We start from the raw sequence: 14,703 nt of genomic DNA on the forward strand, positions 1-14,703 counted from the left end.
TTGATATTCATACAAGTGGTTCTCTTTTTCTTCACAGGTCTCCTGTAGGCAGTATCCATCTTACCCCTAGTGATATATGCCTCTACATTCTTACATTTATTCTCTAGCCATCCCTGTTTAGCCATTTTGCACTTCCTGTTGATCTCATTTTGTAGACGTTTGTATTCCTTTTTGCCTGCTTCATTTACTGCATTTTCATATTTTGTCCTGTCATCAATTAAAATCAATCTCTCTTCTGTTATCCAAGGATTTCTACAAACCCTCTTCTTTTTACCTACTTGATCCTCTGCTGCCATCACTGTTTCATCTCTCAAAGCTTTCCATTCATCTTTTGTTGTATTTCTTTCCCCTGTTCTTGTCAATCATTCCCTAATGCTATTTCAGAAACTCTCTACAACCTCTGGTTCTATCTTTATCCAGATCCCATCTCCTTAAATTCCCACCTTTTTGCAGTTTCTTCAGTTTTAACCTACAGTTCATAAGCAATAGATTGTGGTCAGAATCCACATCTGCCCCTGCAAATGTCTTACAATTTAAAATTGGTTCCTAAATCTCTGTCTTACCATTATGCAATCTATCTGAAACCTTCAAATGTCTCCAGGCCTCTTCCACATATACAACCTTCTTTCATGATTCTTAAACCAATTGTTAGCTATGATTAAGCTATTCTCTGTGCAAAATTCTACCAGGCAGCTTCCTCTTTCATTCCTTACCCCTCTTCCATATTCACCTACTACTTTTCCTTCTCTTCGTTTTCCTACCATCAAATTCCAGTCCCCCATGACTTAAATTTTTGTCTCCCTTCACTATCTGAACAATTTTCTTTATCTCATCATACATTTCTTCAATCTCTTCAGCATCTGCAGATCTAGTTGGTATACAAGCTTGTAGTACTGTGGCAGGTGTGGGCTTTATGTCTATCTTGGCTGCAACAATGTGTTCACTATGCTAGTAGCTTTTCCACACTCCTACTTTTTTTATTCATTGTTAAACCTACTCTTGCATTACCCGTTTGATTTTGTATTTATAACCCCGTATTTACCTGACCAGAAGTCTTGTTCCTCCTGCTACCGCACTTTATTAATTCCCACTATATCTAACTTTAGCCTTCCCTTTTTAAATTTTCTAAGCTACCTGCCCAATTAAGGGATCTGACCTTCCATGCTCCAATTTGTAGAATGCCAGTTTTGATTCTCCTGATAACGACACCCTTCTGAGTACTCACTGCCCAGAGATCCGAATGGGGGACTATTTTACCTCCAGAATATTTTACCTAAGAAGATACCATCATCATTTAACCATACAGTAAAGCTGCATGCCCCCAGGAAAAATTATGGCTATAGTTTCCCCTTGCTTTCAGCTGTTCACAGTACCAGCATAGCAAGGCCGTTTTGGTTAATGTTACAAGACCAGATCAGTCAATCATCCAGACTGTTGCCCCTGTAACTACTGAAAAGGCTGCTGCTTCCTTCAGGAATCACACATTTGTCTGGCCTCTCAACAGATACCCCACCATTGTGGTTGCACCTACTGTACGGCTATCTGTATCGCTGAGGCACGCAAGCCTCCCCACCAACGGCAAGGTCCATGGTTCATGGAGGGGGGGGGGGGGGGCGGTCTCCCACATATACCTCTGTAGACACTGAGCTGATACCCATGTCCTGCCTTAGACACAATCTACAGAAACATTCAGAAAACGTTCTGACATTTCAGCATGAGAGTTACTCTACATGGGGCACACTGATTCCTTCCTAGTGAGGACGGTGGTGTCAGGAGGGGCATATGGTCACCAAATGTCACTAACATTGCTAAAACTGATATAACAATGCTGACCCCATAGAGAAACCGGAACAGGTGAAGAAGAAGAAGAAGAAGAAGAAGAAGAAGAAGAATCTGTCTGTGAAAAACTGAAACACACTGAAAACTGAAAATGTGAATGTAGTAATTGAAAACTGAGTTGTAACCTCAATAAATGAATAACACAGTATGTTGCAGTGCGTATATAGTCTATATCCCCTCCCTATTTTTCTATTCCATTCACAGGTGGTATATGTGAAGAAAGATTATGGTTACCTCCTTATGCATTTCCAAATTCCTCTAAAATTCAACAGTCTAACAAATGTTCTAGACCATCCACACCAAAAACTGGGAAGCAGGTTCAGCATAGCAGACATCAGTTTCTTATACCCTTTATGAGATATATAACAATGACTACTCTGGTATCCATATGATCACCTGGTATCATAAAGGTGCCTGATGATGGTGGGTTGCAATTGAGATCGACTGCAATAAAATTAAAGAGTTACAAATAGAGCTGAAGGTGCCAAACCTACTACACAACGATTGTTTTAGTTTGGTGCAGTCTCTGTTTATGTGACTATATCTTGTTCAGTACGCTAATGAGAAAGTATAGACTTTTTAAACATCTAAATACATCGAATTACTGATCATAATGGCATACCATGTTAATATGAGGCGCATTCAATAACTAATGCAACACACTTTTTCTGAAAGCAGATTGGGTTTATTCAGGATCTCAACACACCATATTATACCCCAATCTTTTGATGACAAAACCTTATTTTTCAACATTAATCTGTTACTTGTGAGGTCTTAGGCCACCTTAGTGGGAGTACCTGTCTAAGCCTGCTTGGTACCACTCTACTGGTCAACAAAGGAGCCAACATCTTGCCACTGCAATAACCTCCCTGTTATCCACGTATTGCTTCCTGTAGAGTACATCTCTCATTGGTTCAAAGAGATGGAAGTCGTAAAGTGCAATATCCTGGCTGTAGGGTGAATGAGGAAGAACAGGACACTGAAGTTTTGTGAGCTCCTCTCAGGTGCACGAAATGTGTGAGGCCTTGTGTTGTCATGGGGAAGGAGAAGTGTGTTTGCATTTTTGTGGTGACAAACTGCTAAGTTGTTTCTTCAATTTCATGAGGGTAGCACAGTACACTTCAGAGTTGATTGTTGCACCATGAGGAAGGACATCAAACGGAATAACCCCTTCAGGGTCCCAGATGATGGTCGCCATGACTTAACATGCCGAGAGTGTGGCTTTGAACTTTTTCTTCAGAGAACAGGTGGTGTGGTGCTACTCCACAGATTGCCATTTTGTTTCTGATTTGAAGTGATGAACCCATGTTTCATAGCCCATGATGATGTATGACCATCAGGGACAGAGCACCTCGAGTTCCTGCTGCTAATAAGGCGAGTACACTGTTCATTTGTTATATATCTTTACGAGCTTCAACAGGAGTGACTTATTTTCAGTTACCTGTGTAGTTACTAGTTATTTTTGTAATTTCTTACATGTTCGAGTGCTAACTAGGCACAGCCTTTTATTTTAGTAACAGTGTAGTGCACAGTACCGCCATTGTTATCACCCCTTGTATTGACCCTCGTAACCTATAGATTTTTGTCTGTTTTGATTAGTGCCTCTCAGTTTTGGTTAGACCATCAATGAGAGAGCAACTGGAGTTCCTGCTGCTAATAAGCTGAGCACACTGTTCGTTTGTTACATATTTTTATGAGCTTCAAACAGAAGCGACTTCAGTAATGGATCGGAACTGTGTACAGATGCAGACTGAGTTGGTGACCCTTAGCTCACAGCTCCAGGATGTGTTGGCTTCCATCACACAGCTTGACGTTGCTGTCAAGGGGCATCACTTTAGGGGTCTGACGCGGGGATGCGAGGGACATCAAGCATATCCCAAGTGTTCCCCAATTGGTTCACTGCTGTGGCTGCCCCAGGTACTGCCTGCCTGGAGGTTGACCCCTCATCTGTAGCCGAGTGGGAGATCATTCCAAAGTCTGGCAGGCAGCGAAAGACTTTCTGAGAGGTCGATTATAGGGTCTCCTCATTTCGTTTGATGAACAGCTTTTGGGTGTTATCTGTGCTTGTCATAGTCTCTAAGCCAGTTGCAGTTGTCCACCCTGTTCCAGAGGAAGCTTCTCAGCCTGCAAGATCTGGGCTTTCACGGATGGTGGGTTTGCTGGTAGTTGGGAGCTCCAACGCACACTGAGGGGAAGAACGCCAGTGTGCTCTCCATGTGCATACCGGGGGGGAGTCACTCTGGATGTGGAAAGGGTGCTTCCGGATGCCATGAAGTGTAGAAGGTGCAGCCAACTGCAGGTGGTGACTCATGTCAGTACCAATGACGTCTGTCACTTTGGATTGGAGGAGATTCTCTCTGGTTTTGGGCGGCTAGCAGAAATGGTAAAGACTGTCAGTCCTGCTTGCGAGATTAAGGTGGAGCTCACCACTTACAGCATCATCGACAGACCCAACTGTGGTCGTTTGGTGCAGAGCCAAGTGGAGGGTCTGAATCAGAGACTCAGGTGGTTCTGTGACCATGTAGGCTGCAGGATGCAGGTCGTTGGGTTTCGGGTTCCACTGAATAGATCAGGTGTCCAGAATAAGCAGGAGGCGGCTACACGGATAGCATGGGCTGTGTGGCGTGGACTGGGCGGTTGTTTTAGGTTAGAAGGTCTCGGGAAAACACAAGAAGGGCTTCAGTCACAATGGGTGCAGGCTGAACGTAGGAAGAACGTAGATACAGGAACCATTGATATAACAGTTGTAAATTGTCATAGCTGTGTTGGGAAAGTACCAGAGCTCCAAGCGCTAATAGAAAGCATTGATGCTCGAATCTTTATAGGCACTGAAAGCCGGATATAAGCTCAGCCGAAATTTTTGCGAAGAACCTAACGGTATTCCGAAAGGATAGCCTAAACAGGGTTGGCGGTGGTGCGTTTGTTGCTGTCAGAAGCAATTTAACTTGTCGTGAAATTGAAGTAGATACTTCCTGTGAGTTAGTATGGGCAGAGGTCATTCTTGACAACCGGAATGAAATAATAACTGGATCCTTTTACCGACCTCCCAATTCATTGATACAGTTGCTGAATGGTTCAAAGAAAACAGGAGTTTGATTTCAAACACGTACTGGACTCATACGATAATAGTTGGTGGTGACTTTAATTTACCCTCCGTATGTTGGCGAAAATACATGTTCAATTCCGGAAGTACGCATAAAATATCGTAAGAAATTGTGCTAAATGCATTCTCTGAAAATTATTTCGAGCAGTTAGTTCATGAGCTCACGCGAATAGTAAGCGGTTGTGAAAACACACTTGACCTCTTAGCAACAAATAATCCTGATTTAATAACGAGCGTCAAAACCGATTCAGGGATTAATGAACACGGTTGTCGTAGCGAGATTGAATATTGTAATCCCCAAATCCTCGAAAAATATACCTATTCAAAAAAGCAGATAAAACTTCACTTGACGCCTTCCAGAGAGACAATCCCCTCATTCCAAATTAATAATGTAAGTTTAGACCAAATGTGGCTTAAATTCAAAGAAATAATACCGGCAGCAATTGAGAGATTTATACCGAATAAATTAACCAACGGCGGAGCTGATCCTCCTTGGTACACAAAACGGGTTAGAACACTGTTGCAGAAACAACAAAACAAACATAACAAATTTAAACAGACGAAAAATCCCAAAGATTGGCGATCTTTTACGGAAGCCCGAAATTTAGCGCGGACTTCAGTGCGAGATGCGTATAGCAGTTTCTACAAAGAAACTGTCTCGAAACCTGGCAGAAAATCCAAAGAGATTCTGGTCGTATGTGAAGTATGTTAGCGGCAAGAAACAATCAATGCCTTCTCTGCGAGATAGCAATGAAGATACTATCGATGACAGTGCTGCCAAAGCAGAGTTACTAAACACAGTCTTTCGAAATGCCTTCACAAAAGAAGACGAAGTAAATATTCCAGAATTCGAATCGAGAACAGCTGCCAACATGAGCAACGTAGAAGTAAATATCATCGGAGTAGTGAAGTAACTTAAATCACTTAATAAAAGCAAGTCTTCTGGTCCAGACTGTATACCAATTACGTTCCTTTCGGAGTATGCTGATGCATTAGCTTCATACTTAACAATCATATACGACCGTTCGCTCAACGAAAGATCCGTAACTAAAGACTGGAAAGTTGCACAGGTCACACCAATATTCAAGAAAGGTAGTAGGAGTAATCCACTAAATTATAGGCCCATATCGTTAATGTCGATAAGTAGCAGGATTTCGGAACATATATTGTGTTCGAACATTATGAATTACCCCGAAGAAAATGATCTATTGACACACAGTCAACATGGGTTTAGAAAACATCGTTCATGTGAAACACAACTAGCTATTTATTCTCATGAAGTATGGAGTACTATTGACAATGGATTTCAGATCGATTCCGTATTTCTGGATTTCCGGAAGGCTTTTGACACAGTACCACACAAGCGGCTCGTAGTGAAATTGTGTGCTTATGGAATATCGTCTCAGGTATGTGACTGGATTTGTGATTTCCTGTCAGAGAGGTCACAGTTCGTAGTAACTGACGGAAAGTCATAGAGTAAAACAGAAGTGATTTCTGGCATTCCCCAAGGAAGTGTTACAGGCCCTTACCTGTTCCTTATCTATACAAACAATTTGGGAGACAATCTGAGCAGCCGTCTTCGGTTGTTTGCAGACGACACTGTCATTTATCAACTAATAAAGTCATCAGAAGATCATAACAAACTGAAAAACGATTTAGAAAAGATATCTGAATGGTGCGAAAAGTGGCTGTTGACCCTAAATAACGAAAAGTGTGAGGTTATCCATATGACTGCTAAAAGGAACTCGTTAAACTTCGGTAACACAATAAATCAGTCTAATCTAAAAGCCATAAATTCAACTAAATACCTAGGTATTTCAATTACGAACAACTTAAATTGAAAGGAACACATAGAAAATGTTGTGGGGAAGGCTAACCAAAGACTGCGTTTTATTGGCAGGGCACTTAGAAAATGCAACAGACCTACTAAGGAGGCTGCCTACACTGCACTTGTCCGTCCTGTTTTAGATTACTGTTGCACGATGTGGGATCCTTACCAGATAGGACTGATGAAGTACATCGAAAAAGTTCAAAGAAAGGCAGCACGTTTTGAATTATCGCGAAATATGGGAAAGAGTGTCACAGAAATGATACAGGATTTGGGCTGGACATCATTAAAAGAAAGGCATTTTTCGTTGCGACAGAATCTTCTCACGAATTTCCAATCTCCAACTGTCTCATCCGGATGCGAAAATATTTTGTTGACACCGACCTACATTGGGAGGAACGATCACCACGATAAAATAAGGTAAGTCAGAGCTCGTAGAGAAAGATATAGGTGTTCATTCTTTCTACGCACTGTACAAGATTGGAATAATAGAGAACTGTAAAGGTGGTTAGATGAAACGTCTGCCAAGCACTTAATGTGATTTGCATAGTATCCTTGTAGATGTAGATGTAGACAATTCCATGCTTGGAACGCACCCCTGTTGCAGACGCCATTTTGGAGCTACTTGTAGCGCCTCCACCTATAGGAACTCGCCTGTGGTTATACTGACATCTGCTGTCAACACAAACGTTTACAGAATAGCTAAATGTAGATTGGAAGTTGTGCAAGATAAACATTTGTGCATTGGCTCCAGCCGTAGAACTCCCCCTACCCTACTGTGCAGTAACATGTGCAATGGAATCCACACAACTACCAGTGACCCCTCCTCTACCTCAACGGTTTTGCTGGTATGGGTGGAGTTGTTTCGTGTGCACTAGAGATGGGCAGAACCAAGAACTTCAAGGAATCGAGAACCGTTCTTGAGAACCCAAAAGGAGTCGAATATATGTCCAAGAACCAAGACGTGTCAAGTGGAGTGCAGATTTGTTATTCAAAAGCATGTGCTTGTACTGCAGTTAAAAAATATGTGTGAACACTAATATCGGCCGTTTTCGATACACATCAGCCTTTTCCCAATGCCAACTCAGCCCCTTGGCTCAAATAAGTGTTCTACGACGTTCTTATCGTACCTTACTTCAGATGGTATGCGGTCTGGTTAAATTTGCTGAAAACCTTCCTAAGATGAGCAGAAAAAAGTTCCACAGATTCATTTCAACTTGCGCATTACTGCAATCTTATGTATCAGATGTTACACGTTATTTTCATTACAACTTTTGAACACTATATCTACCAGAAATATGATGGTTGATATTTATTCTGATACACACAAAGGATTTGCTCACCAAGGTCGCATATTGCTGACAGTACCCCGATACCACAAACGGCTGCTTTAATGCCAACTCCCCACAATTGAACAAGCAGCGACACAACCACTACGACGTTTCTCACTGGCTTTTACTCGGATTTGCGGGGCACCCCAGAGATTGTTGCCACTTCTTATATCATTAGTCCTTAAACAACTTCATTATTATCATCACAACTTGTTCGTGAAATATTTTAATGAATTATTTCGTTCCGTAATTCTATGATTTTGATGTTACAAATATTTTGTTTGTTTCAAGACATATTTCAATTCAACGTAATAATTTGTTTCACAAGTTTCTGTGTTAAAAGCCAGCAGGCATAAATAAAAGTCTGAGAACCGAAAGCGTTCATCCCATTTTGGTCAAAGGAAACATACACAACAAAGAACTGAGAAGCAAGAAGTAAGAAAAAGGAACTGGGAAACAATACGCAAAACTGACAACTTCTGGATTACAATCACCATAAAACTTTTAAGACATTGATTCTTTTGCCCTATAGACAAAATAACATAAATGGATGTTTAAACGAAATAAAGGATTGTGAATAAAACAAAACTCTAGCAAAATGACGAATAGAAATAATGAAGGCAATAATATGAAAGAAAATATGAAATGATAACATATAAAAAATAATGAAAATGAATGGACAAAGATTGCAAATGAAAAAAGAATGATATAAAGAAAAATGATTGCAAATAAAAATGTTAATATGATGATTAAACAATGCGGTAAGCGATTAGAAATGAAAGAAGAGATTGTGAATAAAACACAACTCTAGCAAAATGAGGAATAGAAATAACAAACGCAATAACATGAACGAAAATATAAAATGTTAATATATAAAAAATAATTGGGATTACATGGACGAAGACTGAAAATGAAAACAGAATGATACAAAAAAATCGAGCATAAATAAAAATGTTAATATGATGGTTACACAATGTGATAAAGGATCAGAAACGAAAAAAAATTAATTCAAATCAATTAATGGAATGAAAATAATGATGAAAATCATTTCAATGAAAATTTAAAAATGTAAGTTTTAAAGCACTTCACAAGATTCGAACTCACAACCTTCGGTATATCAGAAATGTATTTCAAGCATTACAGTACACAGATACTTTGAACACAGTGTCAACTTAATTGTACTGATACAAAATGCAAATAAATGTACATTACCTGTGATTGCACCAGCAGTAGGTGTATAAATGTTTGCGTCAACAATTTTTTGACACTACATGCAAGGACTGAAACGGTGAACAGAAACCCGTCTTCGAGAGCTGACTGGAATCTAGAAGTTGCCAAGTGTACTTACTGCCTTAGTGCGGGGACGGTGCGTTCCTCGTAGGCCTCGTAGCTGTTCCTGGCGGGCAGCGCGGCGCCCGCAGACTTGTTGCGGCGTCGCTGCGAGCTACGGAGAGACCCCGTGTGCAGCTGCAGGCTTTGTGTTTGGCTGTGGCTGTGGCTCAGCTGCATGTTTGTGGGCGATGACGACGGGCTAACCCGCGCTGCCGCTGGTGCCCCTGCGCAAACACACACAAACTGGTCAGGTTTTCATCTCTACACTGGCTCAAATGGAGCACGCAAAAGCGGGAGGTAAAGCCGATGGTAACCTGTAATTCATTGGTAGGATACTGCGAAAATACAGTAAATCTACACATAAGACAGCCTGAAAAACTCCTGTACCACCTATCCTACAATTGAAGACTGGAGGTAGAATGCGGCGCCAGAGAAGTGTCCCTGTAGACCAGAATACCTTCACTAGGTTTCACAGTGTGTAAGCTCCTTTGTTCGTGACATGAAGAACGCTAGATGTGTGGGCCATGTCTGACTGCATTGGTAAATACACTCATCATCATCAGTTATCTGCTATATTAGCAGGTCCTTTGCCTCTCCATTTTCTGTGATCCATTGCTTCCTTCTTAAGGGTGCTGTATGTTGTACCGTCCATCATGTCATCCAGTATCTGCAATCTCTTCCTTCCTCGCTTCCTTTTCCCTTCTACATAACCTTCTAAAACTGTTTTTATCAGTCCGTCATTCTTTCTTAATATATGCCCAATCCAATTTCTTTTTCTTCTCTTTATTACATCTAGTAACTGTCTTTTCTCTCCCACTCTTCTCAGTACCTCTTCATTTCTTACTCTGTCCATCCAACTTATTCTTTCCATCTTCCGCCATGTCCAGATCTCAAAAGCCTCCAGCCTTTCTCTGTCTTTTTTTCTCATAGTCCATGTTTCAGCGCCATATAGAAGAACACTCCATACAAGACATTTTATGAGTCTCTTTCTGAGTTCTCTGTCCAGACCGCTGCAGAAGATTCTGCTTTTCTTATAAAACGCCTCTTTTGCCATTGCTATCCTTGTTTTAATTTCTGTGGTGCACTTCCAGTCGGTGTCTATCCTGCTTCCAAGATACTTAAAATTTTGTATCTGTTCTAGTGTTTCTCCATTCAGCACAATTTTTATTTCCTTATTTCCTCCTATTGCCAATACTTTTGTTTTATTTGTGTTAATTTTCATTCCATATTTTTTTCCGTTAGTTGCAATGGTGTCCACCAAATCCTGTAATTATTTATCCCCTGTGGCTAGAAGGACCATGTCATCAGCAAATCTCAAACACCCTACTCTTCTTCCTCCAATTTCTACCTCTTTGTCATCTAATGAGCATTGGTCAATCATATTTTCCAAGTACAGGTTGAAAAGAGTAGGTGATAAACAGCATCCTTGTCTTACTCCTTTCCCTAGTCTGATCCGGTTTGTACTTTCTCCTCTCACTTTAACTGAAACTTTTTGATTAAGGTATAATGAGTTTATAAGTCTTCTGGTTTTCCAGTCCACTCTCTTTTCCCTCATAATAGTCGCCAGCTTGTCCCAAACCACATTGTCAAATGCCTTTTCTAAATCGATGAAGCACATATATAGGTCTCTTCCTTTTTCAATAAATCTTTCTCCCAAGATTCGCAGGAGCCCTATTGCATCTCTGGTGCCCGTATTCCATCTAAAGCCAAACTGCTCCTCGCCGAGATTCTCATCTATTACTTTTTCAAGTCTTTTATTAATTATTCTTAACATCACTTTGGCTGCATGTGAAATGAGGCTGATTGTCCTGTGCTCGCTGCATTTCTTGGTTCCTTGTTTTTTCGTTAATGGAATCATTACTGTTGTCAAAAAGTCCTCAGGCCATTCACCACTGTCATATATTTTATTACATAACCTCAATATTTCTCTTATTCCATTGTGGTTCAAGCATTTTAGTATTTCTCCCGGTATTGTACCTGTACCTAATGCTTTGCCATTTTTCATTGCAGCAATGGCAGACTTTACTTCTTCCATTATGATGGTCGGTCCTTTCTCTTCATCACTTACACTGTTGTGTGATTCAAGTTCCAGAGTTTCTGGTTTGCTATTTGTGTCATATAGCTCTTTTATATATTCTTCCCATCTCTGGAGGACATCGTTACGATCTTTGTACACTACCTCTTCGTCTTTACTCAAAATTTCCATAGTAGCACTTCCTGCTCTGTTTTGTTCCCATGTCATAGTCTTTACTGTGTTGTATAGTAAGTCGTATCTTCCCTTCCTATCCAGTTCTTCAATTTCATCACATTCCTCTTTTAGCCATTTTTTCCTAGCCTGCTCTGTTTCTCTTCGCAGTTCGTTATTTAACCTTCGGTATATCTTTCTTGCATCTTCAGTTTTCTTGTTTTTCAATTTTCTTCTCTCCTCCATCTTTGAAATCATTTTTTGTGTGACCCATGGTTTTTTTTACCTTTTCCCTTTTACATATCCTATATTTTGCTGTCCTGCTTTAATGATTCCTTCTTTCAGCATATTGCAGTACTCGTTGGCATTATCAGGTGCTTCTTTGTCTCGTAAAGTGTTTAGAAAGTCCCGAGACAGCATTTCTGTAATATGTTCTTTGTTGGACCTTATCTTCTCTAAATCCCACTTCTTCACCATGGTCGCCTTTTTCAGTTTTTTCATTCTTATTTCTATTTCTGCCATAAGTAAGTTGTGGTCACTATTAATATCTGCACCTGGTAATGTGTGCACCTTCTTGATTCCATTCCTGTATCTTTCTTCTACCAGTATAAAATCGATTTGGTTTCACACTATATACACTACTGGCCATTAAAATTGCTACACCATGAAGATGACGTGCTACCGATGCGAAATTTAACCGACAGGAAGAAGATGCTGTGATATGCAAATGATTAGCTTTTCAGAGCATTCACACAAGGCTGGTGCTGGTGGCGACACCTACAACATGCTGACATGAGGAAAGTTTCCAACCTATTTCTCATACGCAAACAGCAGTTGACCGGCGTTGCCTTGTGAAACGTTGTTGTGGTGCCTCATATAAGGAGGAAAAATGCGTACCATCACGTTTCCGACTTCGATAAAGGTCGGATTGTAGCCTATCGCGAAAGCGATTTATCGTATCGCAACACTTCTGCTCGCGTTGGTCAAGATCCAATGACTGTTAGCAGAATATGGAATCGGTGGGTTCAGGATGGTAATACGGAACGCCGTGTTGGATGCCAATGGCCTCGTATCACTAGCAGTTGAGATGACAGGCATCTTATCTGCATGGCTATAACGGATCGTGCAGCCACGTCTCGATCCCTGAGTCAACAGATGGCGACGTTCACAAGACAACAACCATCTACACGAACAGTTCGACGACGTTTGCAGCAGCATGGACTATCAGCTTGGAGACCATCGCTGCGATTACCCTTGACGCTGCATCACAGACAGGAGTGCCTGCGATGGCGTACTCAACGACGAACCTGGGTGCACGAATGGCAAAACGTTATTTTTTCGAATGAATCCAGGTTCTGTTTAGAGCATCGTGATGGTCACATCCGTGTTTGGCGACATCGCGGTGAACGCACATTAGAAGCGTGTATTCGTCATCGCCATACTGGTGTCTCACCCAGCGTGATTGTATGGCGTGCCATTGTATACACATCTCGGTCACCTCTTGTTCGCACTGACGGCACTTTGAACAGTGGACGTTACATTTCAGATGTGTTACGACCTGTGACTCTACCCTTCATTCGATCCCTGCTAAACCCTACATTTCAGCAGGATAATGCATGACCGCATGTTGCAGATCCTGTACGGGCCTTTCTGGATACAGAAAATGTTCGATTGGTGCCCTGGCCAGCACATTCTCCAGATATCTTGCCAATTGAAAACAACTGGTCAATGGTGTTCGAGCAACAGGCTCGTCACAATACGCCAGTCACTACTCTTGATGAACTGTGGTATCGTGTTGAAGCTGCATGGGCAGTTCTACCTATACGCGCCATCCAAGCTCTGTTTGACTCAATGCCCAGGCATATCAAGGCCGTTATTACGGCCAGAGGTGGTTGTTGTGGGTACTGATTTGTCAGGATCTATGCACCCGAATTGCGTGAAAATGTAATCACATGTCAGTTCTAGTACAATATATTTGTCCAATGAATACCAGTTTATCATCTGCATTTCTTCTTGGTGTAGCAATTGTAATGGCCAGTAGTGTATGTTACAAACCTATTTCTCGTTCACTTTTCTACAAGCAATGAACAATACTAAATTTTACTTCATTTCAATTATTTATTTGATGTGAATCTTTTGTGTCCAGCGCTTTTGGATGGTAAAGAAAGGCAAACTAGAAAGACACATGAGAATACTCAGATAAGAATTCAAGGAAAGCCATATGGAACAAAGGGACAGCTTTTAATATGCCCCCTCCTTCTTTGTTCCATCTATTGTTCACATTAAACAATACCCAGTCCAAGTAATTAATAAGCGAAGCTTTTCTTGAAGATTTGAGAGGAGCAAAGAATACAATAAACTTCCAAGTTTACTTACCTTGTCATGATGAGATGGCTCTAGATACAAAAAAGTTTTGTCTAGAGCAACATATAGAAGCACATGCCTGTCAACTTAAACTGAAGGAGGACTGTTTTATAATTGGAACAGTATATAGGTCCCATTCAGGAAAATTTCGTTTATTACTGGAAAACTTGGATGCCTTGTTGTGCTACCTGTCAGATGGGGGAAAGCAAATTATTATTTGTGGGGACTTCAACGTCGATTCACTGAAAGAGTATAATAGGAAGAATGACCTGGAAGTCTAGCTCAGTTCTTTCAGTTTGACATCTGTCATTAATTTCCCTACTCAGGTAGTAAAGGACAGCAGCACATTGATAGATAACACTTTTATAGACCAAGATAAGTTTAAAAACGTGAATTCTTGTCCTGTTGAGAATGGCCTCTCTGATCATGGTGCTCAGCTACATCTACATCTACATACATACTCCACAATCCACCATACGGTGCGTGGCGGAGGGTACCTCGTACCACAACTAGCATCTTCTCTCCCTCTTCCACTCCCAAACAGAACGAGGGAAAAATGACTGCCTATATGTCTCTGTACGAGCCCTAATCTCTCTTATCTTTGGGGTCTTTCCGCGAAATATAAGTTGGCGGCAGTAAAATTGTACTGCAGTCAGCCTCAAATGCTGGTTCTCTAAATTTCCTCAGTAGCGATTCACGAAAAGAACGCCTCCTTTCCTCC

The 14,703-nt window shown here is 41.0% G+C and overlaps 1 protein-coding gene across 1 annotated transcript in view; it reads right to left on the reverse strand.

The window, feature by feature from the left end:
* The window catches only part of LOC126194895 (centrosomal protein of 104 kDa), a 461,734-nt gene that overhangs the window by 101,940 nt on the left and 345,091 nt on the right, over positions 1–14,703 (reverse strand). Inside the window, exon 7 of the mRNA XM_049933248.1 lies at positions 9,450–9,657. Within this exon, the coding sequence (XP_049789205.1) occupies positions 9,450–9,657 (208 nt within the window). The remainder of the gene's footprint in view (positions 1–9,449; positions 9,658–14,703) is intronic.

This window comes from Schistocerca nitens, chromosome 7, assembly GCF_023898315.1.
Source record: "Schistocerca nitens isolate TAMUIC-IGC-003100 chromosome 7, iqSchNite1.1, whole genome shotgun sequence".
NCBI classification, from domain to species: Eukaryota; Metazoa; Arthropoda; class Insecta; order Orthoptera; family Acrididae; genus Schistocerca; species Schistocerca nitens.